General features: G+C 47.3%; 1 protein-coding gene across 4 annotated transcripts in view; it reads right to left on the bottom strand.

The window, feature by feature from the left end:
* Positions 1 to 2,689: 2,689 nt before the first annotated feature.
* The window catches only part of SMOX (spermine oxidase), a 136,157-nt gene continuing 115,527 nt past the window's right edge, over positions 2,690 to 23,319 (bottom strand). For 3 of the 4 annotated variants that reach the window (XM_006139203.5, XM_075930977.2, XM_089777752.1), the window contains 4 exons: positions 17,470 to 17,643; positions 12,053 to 12,752; positions 5,700 to 5,860; positions 2,690 to 3,137 (listed from right to left, as the gene is read on the bottom strand). In XM_006139203.5, the coding sequence (XP_006139265.3) occupies positions 3,000 to 3,137; positions 5,700 to 5,860; positions 12,053 to 12,752; positions 17,470 to 17,643 (1,173 nt within the window). In that variant the 3' untranslated portion in view covers positions 2,690 to 2,999. The remainder of the gene's footprint in view (positions 3,138 to 5,699; positions 5,861 to 12,052; positions 12,753 to 17,469; positions 17,644 to 23,319) is intronic. The other variant, XM_075930978.2, reaches the window with a different exon arrangement.

Below are 23,319 nucleotides of genomic sequence, written 5' to 3'. Positions count from 1 at the left end.
TTTGTCTCCTGCCAACCATCTCTTGTCTTTGACAAAAAGGCCAGGGGCACCATTCCTTAACCCCTGGCTAATAGCCTTTTATGGACCTACCGTCCATGAATTTATCTTGCTCTTTTTTAAACTCTGTTATAGTTCTAGCCTTCACAGCCTCCTCTGGCAAGGAGTTCCACAGGTTGACTACACGCAGTGTGAAGAACTTTCTTTTATTAGTTTTAAACCTGCTACCCATTAATTTCATTTGGTGTCCTCTAGTTCTTATATGGGAACAAGTAAATAACTTTTCTCTATTCACCCTTTCTACACCACTAGTTTTATATACCTCTATCATATCCCCCTTCAGTCTCCTCTTTTCTAAACTGAAAAGTCCCAGTCGCTTTAGCCTCTCCTCATATGGGACCTGTTCCAAACGCCTTATCATATTAGTTGCCCTTTTCTGAACCTTTTCTAATGCCAAAATATCTTTTTTGAGGTGAGGAGACCACATCTGTACGCAGTATTCAAGATGTGGGCGTACCATGGTTTTATATAGTGGCAGTAAGATTTTCTTTGTCTTATTTTCTATCCCGTTTTTAATACAAGCAGTCCCCAGGTTACGCGGATCCGACTTACGTCTTACGAACGGGGCTTTTCTCGCCCCGGAGGACGCGGGCGGCAGGACCACCCAGACGCGCCGCGGTTCCGCCGCCCGTGTCCTCCGGGGGGAGAAAAGCTGCTCCGCGTCTCCCTGGTCTGCTTGGAGAGGCCAGGGGTCCCCCAGCAGACCAGGGAGACACGGAGCAAAGCCGCGGAGGACCCGGGCGGTGGGACCACCCAGACACGCCGCAGTCCCGCGGGGTCCTCCGCGTCTTTGTTCCGCGTCTCCCTGGTCTGCTGGGGGAGGCCCCCAGCAGACCAGGGAGACACGGAGGACCCAGGCGGCAGGACCGCAGCGCGTCTCGGTCCCACCGCCCGCGTCTCCCTGGTCTGCTGGGGGGGGGAGGGCGCAGTTAGTGCACCCTCCCCCCCAGCACACCAGGCTTTTCTCAGGACGCCTGTGGTAGAGCAGCTGGGGCGCTGCCGGTTGGTCCCGCAGCGCCGCTCTCGGCGCTACTGGACCAACCTGGCAGCACCCCAGCTGCTCTGCCCCAGGCGTCCTGATTCAGCCGCTGCTGGTCAGTTTCAGCAGCGGCTGAATCAGGACGTCTGGGGCAGAGCTGCTTGGGTGCTGCTGGGTTGGTCTACTAGCGCCGAGGAGCGGCGCTACTGGAGCAACCCAGCAGCACCCCAGCTGCTCTGCCCCAGGCGTCCCCAAGTCAGCCGCTGCTGAAACTGACCAGCGGCTGACTACAGGAAGCCCGAGGCAGAGTTGTTCTGCCCTGGGCTTCCTGGAATCAGCCGCTGATCAGTTTCAGCAGCAGCTGACTTGGGGACGCCTGGGGTAGAGCAGCTGGGGTGCTGCGGGGACCTACCCGGCAGCACCCCAGCTGCTCTGTCCCAGGCGTCCAGATTCAGCCACTGTTGAAACTGATCAGCGGCTGATTCCAGGAAGCCCGGGGCAGAGCAACTCTGCCTCGGGCTTCCTGTAGTCAGCCGCTGGTCAGTTTCAGCAGCGGCTGAATCTGGACGCCAGTTCCGACTTACATACAGATTCAACTTAAGAACAAACCTACAGTCCCTATCTTGTACGTAACCCGGGGACTGCCTGTAATTCCTAAGATCCCATTTGCTTTTTTGATTGCCGCTGCACACTGCTTGGATGTTTTCAGAGAACTATCCAGGATAACTCCAAGATCTCTTTCCTGATTAGTTGTAGCTAAATTAGCCCCCATCATATTGTATGTATAGTTGGGATTATTTTTTCCAATGGGCATTACTTGACACTTATCCACATTAAATTTCATTTGCCATTTTGTTGCCCTATCACTCAGTTTGGAGAGATCTTTTTGAAGTTCTTCACAGTCTGCTTTCGTCTTGACTGTCTTGAACAGTTTCGTCCGCAAACTTTGCCACCTCACTGCCTACCTCTTTCTCTAGATCATTTATGAATAAGTTGAATAGGATTAGTCCTAGGACTGACCCTTAGGGGACACCACTAGTTACCCCTCTCCATTCTGAAAATTTACCATTTATTCCTACCTTTTGTTTCCTGTCTTTTAACCAGTTCTCAATCCATAAAAGGATCTTTCCTCTTATCCTATGACAACCTAATTTACGCAAGAGCCTTTGGTGAGGGACTTTGTCAAAGGCTTTCTGGAAATCTAAGTACACTATATCTACTGGATCCCTCTTGTCCACATGTTTGTTAACCTCTTCAAAGAACTCTAATAGATTAGTAAGACATGATTTCCCTTTACAGAAACCATGTTGACTTTTGCCCAACAAATTATGTTCTTCTATGTGTCTGACAATTTTATTCTTTACTATTGTTTCAACTAATTTGCCCAGTACTGACATTAGACTTACCGGTCTGTAATTGCCAGAGTCATGTCTAGAGCCCTTTTAAAATATTGGTGTTATGTTAACTGTCTTCCAGTCCTTGGGTACAGAAGCTGATTTAAAGGATAGGTTACAAACCACAGTTAATTAGTTCCGCAATTTCACATTTGAGTTCTTTCAGAACCTTTGTTATAATATCTTGGAAAGAGAAAAATACAGTATTGAGCACAAGTTCCCAAAACAAGTGCCCAGGATGTACCATAACACTCAGGTATTTTATTACAACATTTATTTTAGAAGAGAAGGCACTTACAATACAGAAATAAAAATTGAAGAGGCACCGAAAGTGCAATTAAAATTAAAATGACACGCACGCACACATAATACAGTTTACCATACAGAAAGAGCACCCTCCCCTGTTAACAATACAGTAATGGAAATAAGCTACCGGTGACTACATTTTAAAACAGTTAGGGCTTTTTTATATAAAAAGATAAAAATTGTCCTACTCTTAATTTAAAAAAACCTACACACAACTGTAAAAGGTATCACGAGTTAGTGGTTCTTCTCCAACATTAAGCCTTTCAGTTCCTGCATTGCAAGAGGTCTTGGTACATTTCAATGAGGTGAGCAGCCTCTCTCTGGCCAGAAAGCAAAGCACCATGGGTAGTGGAATAATACTTCCTGTGAGTGGCCTCCCCCGAAAACATCACCTGCATAGGCTGGAGATGGGAAAAGAAAGTCAGGAAAGTTCCATCAATTACAGCTCTGGGAAAGTGTTAAACATTCCACTGTCCTCCTCCATTCTCAAAATTAACATCCACTTTGTTGTGGACACCACGGGAAAAACTGACATGCCAGTTGTGAGTGCCAAATATGTACTGGATAGTGGGTAGTACCATCCCCTGTGAGCTTAGAGAACACCAACGTCGCTGTACTTGTGCAAGTCATTTTTTAACTCGCTGCAGTACATCTATTTTCTTTGCTGAGGCCTTCTTTCATCCAAATGATGCCATGTTCACTGTATTCTTTTTAAGGGTGGAGTTTAATTTTTCCCAGGATGACAAAATCTGATCAAAAGCCACCAGATTTTTGGGATTAGGGAATGCTGGTCTCTCGATTTTATAGCATCTCTCACCAAGGTATCTATGCACTTGTTAAAAGGATCACATATGAAAGAGGCCTAGTTCATTTTGGGATTTTAGTAATTAAATTCCCGCACATGGGAGAGATTGAAGGGCTTCAGGAGGTGAATTCTACTGGAAGCAGAGATGTTCACAGAATTTATATGATTCAAAAACTCAACTACTCTTTTTAATAGGTACCTCTGCTCCTTACAATTATACCAAAAAAAACCATATAGCCAAAAGAAGAGACAGAATTAGAGAAACTGGTTTGACAAGTCATCTCTCTAGAAAGGGGTCCTAGATCCTGAGACAAAGCAAGCGAGCCTGGGACATTGTACAGACGTGGCTGACACCTCACATGTCTTCTTAGAGCTACATTCACACAGCTAGGAGTGCCAGAGAAGAACAATTTATCACACACACATGAACTCTCATGAGCTACACAACAAGGGAAAGATGGGATCCGTTTCATACAGCAGCGCAGCCACAGGAGCTCTTCATACATTGCTCTGAATTAGCCCTCAGGATAAGTCTCAGTTTAGGCCAGCTTTCACATTCATTCACAGGTGTGCCACTTCAAAGGCCAGACGAGATCACCGTGACCATCTACTCTGACCTCCTGTATAACACAGGGCAAGAAATGTCTCCAGAATAATTCCTAGCACAGAGCTTCCGGACAAAACATCCTCTCCTCATTTAGCAATCACTGGTAATGAAGAATCCACCTTGTTAACTTGTTCCAATAGTTAATTACCTGCACTGTTAAAAATGCACACCTTGCTTTCAGTCTGAATTTGTCTCGCTTCAATTTCCACCCTTAGAGATCATGTTACATCTTTCTCTATTAGACTGAAGTGCCCTTTATTATTAATAATATTTGTTCCACACACAGATACTTATAGACTGTAATGAATCATCTCTTAACCTTCTCTTTGTTAAGCTAACTAGATTGTGCTCTTTGAGTCTATCACTATACGGCTTGATCTTTTTCTAATCTCTTAATCACGCTCCCGGCTCCTCTCTGAACCCTCTCCAATCTATCAATATCCTTTTGAGTTGCGGACACTAGAACAGGATACAGGATTCTAGCAGCGTTCGCACTGAACCAAATACCAGGATAAAATAACTTTGACTCCTCCTCACAATTCCTGTTTATGCATCCCTGGATCACTTTAGCTCTTTGGACCACAGCACCACCCTGGGGAACACATTCGGCTGACTGTCCAGCATGACCCCCAAATGTTTTTCAGAGTCACTGCTTCCCAGGAACACTATGAAAAAAAGAAGGTGTTTTAAAATGAATAAACAATCACTGCTTAACACCCACCATTTCAAACAGGGATGTAAAATCCTGTTTAATCAGTTAACCTGTTAAATGTTGTTTAAAAGGTTAACCGATTAAGTGGGATCCCATAGGTGGGGGCCTGTTCCAGCCACCCATGGGCAGGGCTGCCAGCCCCACAGGACTGCCAGCTGCCAGCTCCTGGCCCTGCAAGGCTCCTGGCTGCTAGCTCCCAGCCCTGCGGGGCTGCAGGTAAACCGGTTACAAGCATCACCTGATGATGCTCCTGGCCCTGCAAGGCTCCCGGCTGCCAGCTCCCAGCCCTGAGAGGCTGCCGGTAAACCGGTTACAAGCATCACCGGTTACAAACATCTCCTGATGCTTACTGTGTGACCATGTAACAGGTTACCCGTTTGCACCCCAAATTTAAAATAGGACTTTGCACCTAGCACTGACAGAGAAAGCAGTGTTCAAAAATATATAAGACTACCACGTCCAACCTGAGATTCGCTTTACAGGAGCCTGCCCCAGCTGATGGAGAGCAAGTGTCCCAAGGTGCCTCTGTGTGTTCAATTCCCCCGAGCCACCCCCAAAAGCAGTAGCCAAAAGAACAGGCAGGTGAAGCAGGGAGGCAAAACCTCTCTGAATAAAATCATCCAAAGCACAGGTTTAGCATATTTGAGGGCAGATTTCCAGTAGGTGAACAAAACAAAGAACTGCGAAGACAGGAGAATGGAGGCATGCACACATCCGTATAAATACTCTATCGAATGTAGACTACAAATCAGGAAACGTAGCGAGCTGGGAAACAGCACCTCCCCTTAATTAAGTCATGAACAAAACCATCTCTCGCCATCCTGGCGTTCAGTACTTACAACTGTCTTGGAGCTTTCCGTGTAAGGCAGTGGCTTAGCGAGTTTCTCCACATCAGTCCCGCTAGACCCAACCTGGGTGTAAGAATAGGATCCCCGGAAATTGGGATTGCTGCCCCATGAGGACCGCAGGATACGGCGAGGTTTTGGAATGTTTGGATTCCCTGGGTCAAAACCAAAGGAGAAAACACAGTCCTGAGCAAAGCAGCTGCAACACTGATATGCCCAAGGCGTGGGATTCATGCACCGGGGAGCCCAGCAACCCACCCACGCAGGCGGTTATTTCTTCAAAATACTTGCCTATCCATGCTGAGCCTGATAACAATATAGAATGGGCCTAAAACAGTTCTCTTGGGAACAGAAGCTGGTTATGCTTCTGGTTACAGCTCACCCATTGTGTGCTTACAATGCTAGAGGAATATTAGGCGGGAGTACAACAGAAAGTTCCTTCCCAGAAGCGTATCTTGTGGCCTAACAGAACAAAACATTATTGAACTGACAACCAACGGGATTCAAGTATAGTACAGGTTCTTAAACCTGCCCAGTCAAACCACAGCTATCCAGCCATTTGTAGGTTTCAGTGACATGGCAGGGTTAAAGCAAAAGAACTCAAAATCCACTCTTCCAGGAAAACTGGGAGCAGGCCCAGCAATAGTTACAGGCAATGACTTGGGTTTGAAGCGAAAAGCCCCTACGTGTCTGAGCTGTGCAGAAATCGGAAGCCACATTTTAAGAGAGCAAATTTGTCAAGGAAACTGCTGTCACATTTTATTTTGAAAGGGTTGAGTAGAAGCCCAAGAGAACATATGGCAATTGCCATTACACAACACAAATACGGCTCCCACTCTTCAGTCTTCTTACAGAGCACATTCCACCGCGCTTACCCAGAAGTCACACAATGTATTGCACAGTGCCAATGCAAATAAGAGGAGGTGGCTAGAAATGAGCTTTTGTTGCCCTCGTATTGTAAAGGGTGCCTGTTCTCATTTTATATTGTTCAAGGTGCCCAGAGGCCTTTAGGTGCAAGCGTCAATACACAGCAGAACAATAACACAACATGATAACGCTGGGAACATGACGTTGCCCTTACAACAAGGACTGAATTTTAAATTGAGAATCACACAAAAGCAGGGACAGAGATTAGAAAAAGATAATTTAGAGGCTGCCAGGGAGTAGGCAAACATGTTACAGAAGCCAGGCAGCTACTGAATTTGTGGAAGGAAGAGAGTTTGGGATATCTTGAGCCTGATAAAACCAGTGTGCTTAACAAAGCAACGACTTGGATACCGGTGGAAAAAAACCCAACTTGATATTTCTTTTTTGAAGATCTGCAAAAGTACACCCTTGTGGGCCACACGTCCCCATCATTCACATATCAGGTGACTTGCCCAGTGTCACCCTGAAGTATCTGGCTGAGCCAGATGTAGATCTGAGACCTCCTTACCTTCAGCCCTGTGCTTTGACCACTTTGCAGTGGACACATAGGCAAACAGCAATATCCACTATGCATTCGTGTTAGAAAGCTGTTCTATTTGGGGTGGGCAACTGGAGAGGGGAATGCTGACCAGGAAACGGATTATCCCACAATTTTGCAGCAGAAATCCGATAGTGTCTTTAACTTCCTCCTGTCCAGTCACTGCAGACAGACAGAGGGAGGCTCCATTTAAGGGCAGATAGGAACGTGAAAGACAAACTCAAAGACACAATGTCCTTTCTTGGAGAGGAAGAAAGCCAATTAGGAACACTACCTCAGCCTGGCAAGGAAGCACAACTCAGCTGAAAACATGTCAAGAAACTCATCCAACTGTCATCACATATTTTACAGAGATCTGGCCATTCGGTTTGTCCACAGATCAAACAAATGCATTGATGTGGATGTGGAAACCCCTAAGAGAGGGCCACAGATGCACGATTCAAATAGAGAGACAATGGTTGTGAAAAGACTGTGGTCATCATTAGCATCAGAGTGTGAGACCCCAGGACCTCTTGATGCCAACTTGTAGAAAGCTCAGAGATGCATAAGGGTTAGAGGTATGCTCTGGGGGTGGTATTTATATACCTCTCCACTAAAGAGAATCAATCCATGTCTCTGCTGAAAATCTGTATCACAACAAAATACAGGACTATGCAGCACTTTAAAGACTAACAAGATGGTTTATTAGGTGATGAGCTTTCGTGGGCCAGACCCACTTCATCAAATCAAGTAGTGGAAGAAAATAGTCACAACCATATATACCAAAGGTTGTGACTCTTTTCTTCCACTACTTGATCTGAGGAAGTGGGTCTGGCCCATGAAAGCTCATAATCTAATAAACCATCTTGTTAGTCTTTAAAGTGCTGCATAGTCCTGTATTTTGCTTCAGCTACACCAGACTAACACGGCTACATTTCTATTACTGCATCACAACAGGTCATCATAACCTTTGTAAAATGTCCGAGTGGGCAATATATAAGGAGATGTGTCTATATACGGCACATTGTGTGTGCTGACCCAGTGTGTATTGCTTGTTTTACAACAGGAATGTGTTTGCAAACGGAGTCAAATGGTACTAGGCGATTGCAGGGACTTCAAAAGAAAACATTACTAGGAAGAAGTGAACAGCAAGGGGAGAACTCCGTTTACAGGTGAAGAGCATAGAGCCGGTCTATTACATAGTGGGGTGCAGAGAGGCACCCTGGCATCCCCCAGCTGGTCTCAGCCATTCAGCTGTGAGAAGGACTTGGGGGGGGGGGGGGAATACCTTATTTACCAGGAGGACAACTTGCTAATTACCCGATTAGGCTCTAGAATGTGTGTAGTGATTGGATTTGTAATCCTTTGTTTCCATTAACCCTTGTTGCTTCTTCTCCCATTAGGGTAAGGGGTGTTCCTTGTCCAATAAACATACTCCTGCATGCCCTACAAACGTCTCTAAGTGCTGTGTGTTAGGTGGAGTGGTGATCCTGAGGTGACACTGATAGGCCAGCGCACACTGCTCCCTGGGAAAGAATGCAGCTGTGAATTGTGTGGGTGCCCAGTGTCTCAGGACCTGTATATTCCAGGTGAACACTCAGAGGACTCAAGGCGGGTGCAGTCATTTTAAACAGACACAGAGCAGTTAAGGCCAAACTCTCCAGATGTAGATGTTGGAAGCCCCCGAAAAGCGATTTAAGAAGAGTGAAGCATCAACAGTGGATAACTAGCTCTAAGTATGGCTATGGAGCCCCAAAATTCACCCCTCAGAAATGAATGAAAAGAATACCGTTATTCCAGAGAGGTTTGGAGGAATAGCCACAGGAGTTGTGAAAACCTTTCCCATAGATTAAATAGACTTGCTTAGGGGGCGGGGGGAAATGACTCAAACCATGAACATTTCACTGGCGGAAGTGGACACAAGGCGTAACGGAAATGCTCCAAGGACTCTCTTTTCGCTGCAGCGCTAAGTGCTTGAGAAGGAGGGGTACACCAGGGATGGAGGAGGAACCTTGGGAATGCTGGGTAGGTCTCTTATCATTTAGAAGAGCCACTGTAGTGGACATCTAAGTTCCAAACTATGTTTCCCTGCAAGGAAGAGAAGATGACGAAGGAGAAGGAGAGAGTGTTGGGTAGCTAACCTTATATGGAAGAGGCTAGGTTCAAAGCAGGAGAGGAGAAAGGCTGAAGAATTTGGGGCCCATGGAATAAGATAATTTAGAAAAAGAAGCTCGGGATCTTTAAACAGGAGGAACAATGGCAAGCAAGATTATTTATAAGATTAGGTTCAATGGATGTGGCTGTTTTATAATCACAGTGGAGGCTGAGGTGGGAACAAGAGGAGATGAATGGAATGCAGTGGAGTGTGGTCCAGACTGGATTAACCTTGCAGTTCCTAGGTACTGGGAATGGAAAAGTGAGCCTTGTAAGTGTTTTTCCCACAGATGGAGGTGGGACATAAATAATGAGTTGCTCAGGCCACAAGCTGGACCTTTGTCTTGCTTGTATGTAAGGCCCGATCTGGCTGTAGATGGATTGGAGGAGAAGGAAGTGGCCATGGCGTAGCATTTTCCAGTACCACATGACCGTTTTTAACACTGTGCATGATGAGAAATGCTTGCCACGTGAACCTTCAGACTGCTAAGCAAGAGGGCATCTTTTAGGGTGAAAGTTGCCAAAGGAATTCAATCTACTGCCAGAAATAGGGGATGTAAAATCCCAATTAATCCATTAACCAGGTAAATTTTAACTGGTTAACCGATTGAGCAAGATCCCACGTGTGCCTCCACTAACCCTGCAGGGTGGTCAGTGTGCATGCTGCTGCTCTTGGTCCCCCACAGGGCTGCTGCTATCTGTCCACATTCCTTGCCAAAAATGGCTCTGAAGTATCCAGGTGACTCAACCAGCAACAAACCACTGGCCAAGAGACCCTGCTACAGTACTTGCAAAATAAATCAACTAAGTCATCAACTAACTTCTGTCCTGTTGTGGTCACTAATGAGACCCACTTATTACAAGGTATGGATTTACATCCATATCAAGATTTAGGTCCCAATTCAACTCCTATTGACTTCGGTGGGCACTTGATGACTGGAGCGAGAAGAATTGACAAAGGATGTCGGAGCCAACACCTACCTTGAGGAATAATAAATGTTGACCAAACTTAGACATCAAAATCTGTATTGCTAAATACTTTCTGAATGTTTTCATCGGAAGTGTTGGGGAAGGTGTCTGGCAAAACAAGTAACAGCTGCCCTTTCCCATTGACTAGGCCATTGTGTGACTGGCGAGGGGGAACTCCAGGATGTGCAAAACTAAAAAGGAGACACGGGATGAAAGTCCAGTCTGAATGAAGTAAAGAAGCGTTTTGCCATGGACTTCAGTGAGGCCTTCAGAGCCAGGCAGCTGGAGAGCAACAGCTGCTGACTGATGGCCAAGTTCTGCAGGCAATAGTGCAGAAGTAAGGCTGGCGATACCACACCACGCAATCCCTACTGCAGTGCTGCTGCTGGCGGCAGCAGCTCTGCCTTCAGAACGGCAATCATGGTCAGCAGCCACCTCTCTCCAGCTGCCCAGCTCTGAAGACAGTGTCACCGCCATCAGAAGCACAAGAAGTAAGGGTAACACTCCTTACAATAACCTTGTGACACCCCTGCACTCCTTTTTGGGCCAGGACCCCAACAATTACAACACTGTGAAATTTCAGACTTAAATAGTAGCAATCATGATATTCATTATTTTAAAATCCTATGACCATGTAATTGACCAAAATGGACCATGAATTTGGTAGGGCCGAACCCTGGGGGATTATATGGGAAAATACGCACTGCGTTCCTTGTTCCTAGATGTATACATTTACATGTATTTGTATTAAACTGTAAATTGTTTGCTTACCAAGAGATCCACATTGCTCTATATAACAACGAGCTGAGCTCAGCATTATTTACAATCGCCCAATTTTTGCAACACCTGCAAATTTTATCAGAGATGATTTTATGTTTTCTTCCAGGTCACTGATAAAAATGTTAAATAGCGTATGGCCAAGAACCAGCCCTGGGAATCCCCACTAGAAACACTGACTGGGTGAGGATTTGTATTGGCATTTATACAGCGTTTTTCCTGTGAGGAGTCCACAGAGTCCTACGAGCACAAATGAACTAAACGTCACAAACATACCCCTTCCCTCAGCTAAACAAGGCAGGGCAGTGCAGAACTGACAAGCGGACTTGTTACAGCCTGAATTTTTAAAAGGTTACTAATTTGGGGTGCCTTCATTTTTGGTGCTCCTTGATTTTCATTGGTGTAAACTACTGGCAGAGAAGATTAAAGAGATGTCTCCTCAGCGCCACTGAAAGAGTGACTCATTTTTGGGGGGTTCATTTTTGAAAATGTAGTCCCATGTGACTTACACATGCAGTGAGTGGGAGTCAGAGAGAGAGAGAGAGAGTTCCAACATCAGACTCTCAGCTGCTCTCAATTGGTGTAACTCCATTGCCTTTAATGGAGCTGTGCTGATTTACTAGCCCTGGGAATCTTGAATGTGAGCGTGTTGCCGTAACTGTTAAGTTGACACAATGATATGGGAGATAAAAAAAGAAAACGGTATTTGGAGTCTGACCGAACTCAACCCCCCTCCTCCACTGGATGCAGCGTGCTCCAGGTATCATCATGTCTATGTAAATGAGACTCCAAGCACCCTCAAGCCTTCCAAGCAGTGGCACTGAGAGGCGTACGTGGCATGCAACTCTGCAGCGAGTGCTTCGAAAGCCTTTGCACGGCCTTTCAGAAGGAACCAAAAGCCAAGGAGCTATTGACTACATCCCTGCATTTCCTTCCTCTCTCTCCCCAAAAGTCCCCCGCCCCTTTCTTCTCCGCCAACAAAAGGAACAAGAGCATTGCTGACCTGTAAATTTACGCAGCATCTCAGTGCACGTTTCTGCCACAGTTTCATCGTCGTACTTCTCCATGATCAAAGCCTCCTCCCCGCAGATCCAGCCACTGAGCACGTAGCCATACCGCTCCGGAGGGTAGAGGACATCAAAGCTGCAAATCTTCTTGTACCACAGCTCCTCAGGGTAAGTCAAACTTTCGCTCTCTGCCTCGTCCTCCCAGACGAACTGGATGCTGTTGCATTCAGGACTCCAGAAGGGCTCTTCAAATTCCAGAAAGATTTTGTCGGTGGTGCTAATACCCAGTTTCTGAATGGCCATCACCTTCTCCTCAGGCAGGCCTGGGTGGAACATGCTCTCATGATACTTCTTCAGGACTCCCAGCGACACGGTCACGATGACGTGGTCGGCAGGGATGAACTCACAGTCTTCACATTCCACAAAGACATGGTAGCCCTGGTCCTCCTCGGGGCGGTCACTGTTGTGGTCGGCCACGCGCTCGATCTCCTTGGTGACCAACTGGTTCCAGTGGATGCACCTGACTGGCTTGCGGAGCTGGATGACCGAGTCTGGAATGGCCTGGGCCAGGATCTCCACAATCTTGATAAAACCACAAGGAATGACGTGATGGGCCCCAGGAATTTCAGTCCATTCTCCGAATTCGCTGAGCGAGACCTCGTCCATGCTATGAGAGCTGCTCTCACAGCTCTCCACCTAGTGAAAGCAACACAACACCACGTTTCCAAAGAGCTATCCGCCTCCCCATGGTACAGACAGAACAGAGCGAGTGAACAGCAGAGCCAGGAATAGAACCCAGGACTCCTGTGTCCCAGTGAACTTTTCTGCTAGAGAAGGGGTGGAGCATGGAACAGGGACCAGCGAGGAAGTGCTGCTCAAACTGAGGCTGCAGCCACGCTTATTTAAACACTTTTTTCACTGGCTGACAGAGATTCCCATTCTACAAGAAGACGTAAGAACAAAAGGATTTCAGGGCTACCCCCTCAGAGGCAGATCTCAGTGTAGCATGAACGTTAGCATCCAACTAGCTAATGCTCTGCAGCAGAGAGGACATGTGCCAATGATCAGGTGGAAGGGAAAGACATGATGAGGTTGGGGGGCCAATCTTCTCTGTACTTTGATTAGCAAAGTCTTGGTTTTAGGGGCCCCCATCTAAACTGGTAAGCATAGCGATTGCTAGCACTGATCCCACTGTTTGATGGCAGGCTGTTACGCTTGCCTCTTGTGGTCAGTTTCCAGTGGGGTCTGCAGAATGGTGGCCTTAGATCCTTCCCAGCTTCTCTTCCCAAGTTTCTAATTGCTGGATTTGATCTGTACACATCTGTGACCATTTTACACCATCTCACCTTTTAGCTAACTACCTAGGCTTGTCTTAGTTTATAACCCTAGCAGACCAGCCTCCTCTCACCATGGGGAATCCACACAGTAAGCTTTGCATTCCTAGTTATGGTAAGCCACTGTCTGCATGCTCAGGCGGACTGGGATGCCAGGCGCGCACAGTCAAATTATTATTTGAAAAGACCCAAAGCAGTGTGGAGCACTTCACAGGTAGAGAGGACACAGTAAGTACCTTGAAAATGCAACCTATGGCTCCTGCCCCCGCTGGGTGCTTTCATGGGGCATTGCATGGGCATGCAAGCAGCAGTGTCAGTCCAGCTGCAAGATCTAGGTCTAAATGTTAAACACATCTTTTCCTGAAGTACTTGTCCACTGCAGCAAGTGCTGCCTAATTCCCATGCAGAGTCTGCAATGATTTTATAAACCTTTCTGAAAGACGCAAAGAGCTTTGACCACTCTCAGAGCTATAGTAATACAGTAAATGTTTATATCCTTTATATTTGGGCTTTTGTCTTTTTTGTATTTAATTTACTGTATACTACTTGGAACAACAGGCAGGTGCTTTACCTATCCTGCAGTCTTCTATGGGCACTAACTCATTGGCATAATACCCTGAATGCCTATCAACTCAGTTAGGGTATGTCTACACTACAAAGTTAATTCGAACTAATGGACATTAGTTCGAATTAACTTTGATAGGCGCTACACTAGCGCTCCGCTAGTTCGAACTTAATTCGAACTAGCGGAGCGCTTAGTTCGAACTAGGTAAACCTCATTTTACGAGGACTAAGCCTAGTTCGAACTTACTAGTTCGAATTAAGGGGTGTGTAGCCCCTTAATTCGAACTAGTGGGAGGCTAGCCCTCCCCAGGTTTCCCTGGTGGCCACTTTGGCCAACACCAGGGAAACGCTATTGCCCCCCTCCCGGCCCCGGACCCCTTAAACGGGCACGGGCTGGCTACGATGCCCGTGCCAGGTGCAAGCCTGCCAGCACCCAGCTAGCAGACCCTGCACCTGGCACGGCTCGAGCCAGCCAGCCGATGCCCCCCAGCCCTCCCCCTCTTCCCGGGACCAGGCTGGCGGCTCCCGGGAGCTTGCCCGGGACCGCAAGAGGCGGGCACCCGCCTGGGCTAGTGCGGACATCGTGGACCTCGTCCACGACCTCCGCACTAGGCACAGGAAAGCGGCCGTCTAGGGCAGGAGAGCTGCCAGCCTGGCCACCCAGGAGCAGGTGTGCATGAAAATCAAGGTGGTCCACTGAGACCCCCGACCCTGAGCCCTGAGCTTACAATGGCCGTACTGGGTCAGACCAAAGGTCCATCTAGCCCAGTAGCTTGTCTGCCAACAGCAGCCAACACTAGGGACCCTGGAGGGGATGGACCGAAGACAGTGATCAAGCCATTTGTCTCATGCCATCCCTCTCCAGCCTTCCACAAACTTTGGGCAGGGACACCACTCCTACACCCTGGCTAATACCACTCCATGGACCCAACCTCCATGACTTTATTTCACTTCTCTTTAAACTCTGTTCTAGTTCTAGCCTTCAGCCTCCTGCAGCAAGGAGTTCCACAGGTTGACTCTTTGCTTTGTGAAGAACAACTTTCTGTTACTAGTTTGAAGCCTGCTACCCATTCCTTTCCTTTGGTGTCCTCTAGTCCTTCTATTATGGGAACTAATAAAGAACTTTTCTTTATTCGCCCTCTCCACGCCACTCATGATTTTATAGACCTCTATCATATCCCCCCTCAGTCTCCTCTTTTCTAAGCTGAAAAGTCCCAGTCTCTTTAGCCTCTCTTCATATGGGACCTGTTCCAAACCTCTGATCATTTTAGTTGCCCTCCCCCTCTCTCACCCTCTCTCTTCTCCTCTCCCACCTCCTTTTCCCAGTCTCCCCCAGTTTTGTTCAATAAAGAGAGATTCTATTTTTGACCACACGTTTTCTTTATTTTGTACATCAGGAAGGGGGGCTAGGGAAGGGTAAGTGGAAGGAGGTGAGGGAGGAATGGGGTACGAGCCCCCGATAGGGAGGACTGGGCTGGCTCTACGGGCTTCTGGGGGTGGAAGCTCTCCTGCAGCCCCCCAATTGCCTCCTGTCCCTAGATGGCAGCCTGCGGCAAGTGCAGCCGGGCTGATGGCCGAGTGCTGTGATGTGCCCAGTGTGGGTACTCCGGGCACTCCAAGCCAGGACTGCTTTGCACGCGGGGAACCCCGGAGAACTGTCTGTCCGGGGTGGGGGTCGGGTCCCTTTAAGCACAGCCCTCGGCTAGCCTGAGGCAGCAGCTCCACGCTCTAAGTCCTCTTCTGATGCCCTGCCAGCACTGCTTCCGGCCATCCTTAACCCCGGTTCAGGGTCCACTCTGTGTGGACATGCTAGTTCGAATTAGCAAAACGCTAATTCGAACTAGTTTTTTAGTCTGGATCCGTTAGTTCGAATTAGCTTAGTTCGAATTAACTAATTCGAACTAAGTTAGTTCGAATTAGCGCTGTAGTGTAGACATACCCTTAGACTGACAGAATGAGGTCCTAATGGATTTTGAAGTCTGCTCTTCTCCTTTCCCTTTTTACAGGACAATCTGCAGGCTGGGGCTAGAAGACAGGTAGTTGTCATACAGGTTGAACCTCTGTGGTCTGGGACTCTCTGGTCTGGCAACTGGACCGCGGATGTTGATGGATTAGAGAGTCCCAGCACAGAGGTTGCGGGTGGCTACGAGCAGAACTGGCCAGTGGTACCAGCAGGGCAGTGGAGCCCACCGGGCACCAGGGGGCGCCGGAGTCCATGTGGTGGGGAGTGTTGCAGAGACTGCAGCCAATAGGGCCAGGAATGGTGTGGGGGGGGGGGCACACAGCCCGCAGCTGGTGGGGCTCTGAGCACTGGCGGGGCCGTCAGAGCTTGCAGGGCTGCGAGTGCCAGCTGGTCTGCTGGAGCTCATGGGGCCGACAAGGCTGCTGGAGCAGCGGCAGGTTGCTGGGGAGAGGGGAGCCCAGCAGAGAGGTTGGTGCTCATCCTCCCACTCCCCACCAATCCTTCCCTGGTCCAGCAAAATCTCTTGTCTAGGTTTGGTCAAGTCCCAAGGGTGCTGGACTAGGGAGGTCCAACCTGTATAAACTGGTGAGACTATGGCAGAAAAGCTTTCTCAACTCTGAATAAATAAAAGCAAGTTATTACAACGGATTCAGCACCAAAATTACAGAAGGAATCTCAGGGAGGCAAAATGTAATTATCCAGATTAGAATTTGACCAAAACACCTGAGTTAACATCCATTCTCTCACCACAAAGGCCCTGGGTTCTTTCATGGTCCAGAGTGGCCATTACAGATTCAATAATGACATACAGGGAGGAGTGCCGGATTCCCTGCGTGAACGTAGGTCTCTCTTTCCCTCAGATTCCCATCTACCTGTGGATACATGCACTTGCCTGCCATGCCAGAGTGAGGTGTGTGTGGCTCCCTTGCCTTTCTTCATACACCTTTAATTCACATTACAACTTCAAAACACAAAGTGCTGACTTATTACCATTTATTAGGTGTGGAATGCTTGGGACTGCATATATCCCAGCCCCAGGATAAGATACAGAGAAGACAGGATCTACTTGGTAAGAAACATGGAGGGACTAATGAACACATGGGTTTATACAATTTTCCTTTGATTTTGATTCTCTCTCCCCTTTTCAATGACTGTTAAGGTGCTTTGGGATTTAGTTTGTGGGGATTTTCCTGGTTTCCAAGCTCTGGAGAAAAGTTAAAAGGGGATAAAAGATACTCTGCCTGCAGCAGGTGGTCCATGGTATGAGGCAAAAAGGTACCCATTCCTAAATGGAGTGAGCACTATGCTGGCTTTTGCTAATAGGTGGCAGGATAACAGACTGAATGACACCACACAGAAGAATTTAATTGAACTGATGAAACATCATATCTTGCTGGCCCAATGTGGAGATGTCCAGTGTATGAGGAAAATGTAATAGACGAACCAGAAATATCTCAGCTGCCATGATAACAAATGCAATTGCCCAGTGATGGTACACAACTCTCATCCGAGTCGCTGATGTCCCACGACTGAGCTGCCTTTTGGAACATACCTTAAGATATTGCTGGATCATGGCTAGTTTCAGCCGCTTGGTGGTCTCCGAGTCATCTGGATCGGCTTTGATACGTTTGCGCACCACATCCCGTGTGAATACGCCCACACTATTCTGGCTCTCAGCATTGACTGGTTTACCGCGTTGAAAGAACTCCTGAGTCAGGTTATAGACCTGCCAGAGACAGGATAGAAAGAGGGAGAAAGTAACTCGCAGCAAGTAGCTCGAGTGCACAATCCAAGCCTTGAGCCATGCACAGGGTTGCCAGCCCTCCGGGATGGTCCTGAGGACTCCAGGAAGGAAAGATTAATCTTTAATTAAAGATAATATCATGGGATGAAACCTACAGAAACATGGACAACCAAAACTGGCCACCCGAGCAGTGCACAGCTCTCGTCACCCAGGTCTGGGATGCTCGGATCACCCCATTGGGTGGGGGGTACAAATTCCATAGCTGGAGGCTTAAGCCTAAAAGTCGCCAGAGGGCTTTCTGCATTTCTTTTATCACATGTTGCCCTTCATGGGATGCCTTCACAGCTCTACATATCAGCAGAGGATAGGAAACCAGAGGGTCAAAGTCAACATGTAAGAACTCTGATCTACCAAAATATTCCCTAGCACCTATTTAGGAATACGCTATATTGGTTGGTCGTTCCCAGATATGGGAGTTTCACCATTACCTTTCACCAGAGAAAAGGACAAGCATGGCACCCTCGTGTCGCTAAACCCTGCTATTCAAGCTACCGTACAGATACTGCCGCTGTGCCTGTGGCCTAGTTGCCCTTTAAAGGTTGCAAACCAGAGAGCACCTACGTCTGACTAACTTCCGTACAGGCAGGATTTGGATTTTGGTTAGCGTGAGAATGGAGCTGGAGAATGCTCGGTTTTCGGGATTAGCTTCTTCTGTCGGGAGAGGGACTGGGTTTGTTATTTCTGATTTTGTGTTAGTTTGTCACAACCTGCCCCCAACGTGCACTCTGGACAGGTACCAGTCTGCTGTGAATCGACCCATCCATCAATCCCACATGCTTCTAAGCCCCTTGGGTCTGAATAGCGACTGGTCACTGTACCTGGCTCCGGGTCTTTCAGGCATACTCTCAAGTGCAGACCCCATGTCCAATACCCTCCTTAGGCAATGGAATCTCACAGTTCAGCTGCCTAGACCCTGGAACCAGCACCACGATCCTCCGGAGCCCAACCTTCTCCTCAGAGTCGACCTGGCCAAGGAAGTTCTGATTCTTTCTTTCTCTCTCTCTTTCTCTCTTTCTTTCTCTCTTTCTCTCTCACACTGTCTCACACACTTACTTTATTCTTTTCAAAAAATCACAAGAGGTACAAATCTGTTATTTCCTCAGTGTCCTCCCTACCCCTCTGGGAGTCCAGCCTCTGGGCTCTGTCCTTAGGCAAGGCAGCAGAATAGCTTTCTTTGCATACAGGACATTCCCTATCTAAACACAGCTTCTGACATCTTTCTTGCCCTTGCACGTCTGCTGGAGAATTTCCCCTTTGCCAAACTTCCAGGGCAGAGAGTCCCCAGATATGTCCAAAATCAACAGCGCTGCTCAAAGCAAACCCATTGTTCCACAGGGGTATAAGCCCAGGTAGGAGCCCTATCCACTAGGTCATGAGGGAACCCACCCCTCTACCTTACCGCGGGTAGGCCCTTTATCCCGCCCGCCTGCCTGCCCCAGCGCTGCCCGTCCCGACCCATTCAGTGTTGAAGGCCCTTAATTACCCTGTCACAGTCTCTTAGACTCAGCCTCTCTTCTCTGGTGTTAAGTTTGTGCTACAAAATGAATGTTCCAAGTCACAGGACAGGTCGCATTCAAAATGATGGTCAAAGCACATGACATTCACCAAACAAAAAAGGAATCCATAGGTTGATCAACATTCCCTCTTCTCCCCCCCACCCCCCAAAAAATCTAACAGACTGTATTTTTTAATTTTTTACCCAGTAGTCCAATATAGACTGGAACAGGGGTGCTCTGATGCGGAAATCAAAGCGTACACGTGTGACTCATTCAGAGGTAGGGACGCCACTCCTCTGGTTTTAAGCCAGACAGCCAATTTTTTGGGTGGTTTGTTGTTCCCAGCAGTAAAAGTAACAAAGTTTCTCCCAGGTACTGTCCTATTGCAACCCGGGTCCCTGGGAGCTCTTTTGATAGCTCCCTGATGGCTTTTGCACCAGGGTGCACCTGCTTACGTTCACTTCTGTTTATTCCCCACCCAGCACTGAGACAAAACTGGATGTGGTTTTCATGGAATCCTAGAACACTAGAATTGGAAGGGACCTTGAGAGGTCTTCAAGTCCAGTCCCCTGCCCTCATGGCAGGACCCAGTACCACCTAGACCATCCCTGACAGATGTCTGTCTAATCAGCTCTTAAATATCTCCAGAGATGAAGATTCCACAACCTCCCTAGCCTAGTTTTGTCTAGTATCAAACACCAAACTAAAGAGCATGCTGCCCTGTACCAGTATAATGGGAATGAGTGAATGGCCACTTTTCCACCCTATTTGCAAGTATCCATGTGTATACGGCCATGATACACCCAAGGCATTCCCTGTTGAGATCGTTCAACTGGCTGAATCTTCCACCATTTCACACACTCATAGATTCCAAGGTCAGACTGGACACTCAGTCTAAACTCCTTTATAATATAGGTAAGAAGAACTCCCCCCTCCCCTGTCCCTTCCCTGCCCCACACGCCCCCCCGATTAGTTCCTAAAGCACGGCTTTTGGTAAAACACGCTATTTTGGTTTGAAAATTGTCAGTGACGGTGAATCCTCCACAACCCTTGGTAAATGGTTCCAACAGCGAATTGCCCTCACCGTTAAAAATTGACACCTTATTTCCAACCTGAATTTCTCTAGTTTCAACTTCCAGCTAGACTGAAGAAGCCATTATAAACAATTTCTTCCCCATGTAGGTATTTGGAGACTGTAATAAAGTCACCTCTTAACCATTTATTGATCGATTTATATACTGAGCTAAATACATTGAACTCCTTGTGCCTACCACATAAAGGCAGGTTTTCTAACCCTTTCATCAGTCTAGTGGCTCTTCTCTGAACCCTCTCCAATTTATCAACATCCTTCTTGAATTGTGGGCACCAGAACTAGACGCAGATTCCAGCAGTGGTCACACCACTGCCCAACAGAGGTTAAATAACTTCTGTACTCCAACTGATGATTCCTATTTATGCCTCCAAGGACCATGTTAGCCCTTTTGGCCATAACAGCGCACTGTTCGGCATGTCCCATGTTCCATTGATTATCCACTGCGACCCTCAAATCTCTTTCAGAGTCATTGCTTCCCAGGATAAAATCCCTTATCCAGAAAGTATGGCCCACATTCTTTGTTCCTAGGTACATATATTTTAGGGATGTAAGAGAGTAGACGATTAGTCAACTACCCGATAAGCTTAAGCTTAACGGGTAGTGAAGCCGGCTACTCGCATTCCCCCCTGCCTCTGCTGCCTATATCAGAGGCAGCAAGGGGGAGGAAGTAGGTTTAAAAGTCGGTTCTCCCCAGCATTGTCTCCCTCCCTGCCTCTATCAATTGCCCCTGCTGCCGGAAGCAGCCCCTGTCCCCCATGGGTCCTAAATTTAGGAGCCGGACCAGCAGGCAGCCTGGCTCAGTCCCAGCTCATACCAGGTGGGGACCAAACCCCGCTGCGGCTGTTCAATTTAAAATGCAGTAGGAGCTGGGTGGCAAGCTGACCACCTCCTACTGCCTTTACATTGCAGAGCCGCAACAGGGTTTTATCCCAGAGCGAGCCGGGAATGAGCGGGGCTGCCTTCCCTTATTGAGTAATCGAGTAGGCGATAGAATTATCGACTACTCGATTACTAAAATAACCTCAATTTAACATTCCTAATACATTTACACTTAGCTGTATTAACATGCATATTGTTTGCTTGAGCCCTGCTAACCAAGTAATCAAGATCGCTCTGTAACAATGACCTGTGCTCCTCATTATTTACCAATCCCCACATTTTTGTGCCATCTGCAAACTTTATTCAGGATGATTTTATGTTTTCCTCGAGGTCACTGATAAAAACGTTAAATTGCTTAGAACTCATCTCTGCAGGACCCCCCAGATACCTATCTATGTGACGACGATTCCCCATTACAGTTACGTTTTGAGATCTATCAGTGAGCCAGTTTTTAATCCATTTAATGTGCTCCATATCAATTTTATAAACTTCTAATTTTTTAATCAATGTCATGCGGTACTAAGTCAAATGCATTACAGAAATCGTAAGTATATTACTTCAGCATTGTTACCTTTATCTGCCAACCTTGTATCTCATCAAAAGATATCCAGGTAGAATTATTTTTTTGGAGAAGGCATTTCATATAACAACATGACCCAACAAGTTGCATCACTGTTATTGTTGGTGAGGAGGAAGCTGTTAAAACACAACCACCAAAATCACTTGTGCCTGTCTGGAATGATCAAGTCTTCTGTTTAGATGGTTCCAAAAACATCTCTCCGGTATTTCATATCAAAAGGAAAATTTAGCAGAATAAAGACAGGCAGGAAAGCCCTTAAAGATGCATTACAAAATACAGCCTATCCCAGGAATCACATGTTGGTCCAGAATCTGTGCTGCCTTCTCGTTTATACCATACCACAGTGAAATGTAATGCTTTATAAGCAGAGACACAACATATCTGGCTAGAAAGTTTTTCCTGTCAAAGGTGTTTGGAATAAACCTACTACCACTCTGACAGAACTGGATATTTTTGATTTCAACATCCCCGTGTTGCGGAGTAATTACAGAAAATACTTTAAACGACTTGCCCCCTGCAGTGTGTCTATAGCTGCAATTCCCATCCAGAAGAGAGACAGGAGAGTGTAGGAGGGATAGGAGGAGCCTGACACACCCACTCCTGTGACTTGTAATTAGAAGCTGCAGGGGCTGCTGGAGGCCACATGCTTTCTCCCAAAGGTCTCTACAAAGGTCAGGCTGCCAGTGAGCAGCAGCATGAGAAACAAAACACAGGCCAGTGTTGCAGAGGAAGAGAAAGGATCTTTTGGCCTCAAACTTAGAGATCTTCCATCATGTGGCCTGAGTTACTGAAAACTCCAAAAGCCAGTTGTCTAATGCCAGGCGATTCAGCAGCTACCTTGGTAAGGAAGGACAGCGATTGGCCATGTCTTTTCTCTGAGACCCTTCACAGTTGTTAGTGCAATAGCTGCTGTTTGGCCTGTTTCTAGGGTTGCCAGATGGTCTCCCAAAAAATACCAAACACGCGGGCTAAAAATTTGTCAAGCAAAAAAAAAAAAAAACCAAACACTGCCACGAACACACATGCTATGTTTAATACTTAACTTAATAATAAACAGTCTTCATCCTACACCATCTCTATGTAAAGAGGCTTAGAAGTAATTGTGCAAATGTGCATGCTGTTTTCATTGTTTTCTATTCCTCTAAAGCTAAGGCTATAGAAGAATTTAGAAGAACTCTTTTTTATCCTGCAGCTGAAATGATTGTAGAGAACTCCCAGCGCCAATCACGCCCCGCATCCCGGCCACTCCCCCTACCTCCGCTAGGCTTCTGACGCGCCCAGAGCGGCGGTCAGTCGTGGCCCCGCCTGCCAGCTGGGACTCCCAGGCTGGGAGGAGGGGCCGCGATCAGCGCTGGGAGCCTGTGATTGCGCAGAAACCTGGAAAGGGAGCGGGGAGTGGCTGGGAGTCCCAGCCACTTCCCCTGCCCCCTCCAGGCTTTTCCATAATCACAGGCTCCTAGCGCCCATCATGGCCCCGCCTTCCAGCCACTCCCCCGCCCACGCCAGGCTTCCATTTGGTGCGCAGCTGGAAAAATCAGAAAATACATTAC

The sequence above is a fragment of the Pelodiscus sinensis genome, chromosome 4 (assembly GCF_052426305.1).
Source record: "Pelodiscus sinensis isolate ZL-2025 chromosome 4, ASM5242630v1, whole genome shotgun sequence".
NCBI classification, from domain to species: domain Eukaryota; kingdom Metazoa; phylum Chordata; order Testudines; family Trionychidae; genus Pelodiscus; species Pelodiscus sinensis.
The sequence above is the reverse complement of the archived record's forward strand: the minus strand, read 5'-3'. Positions and strand labels throughout refer to the sequence as shown.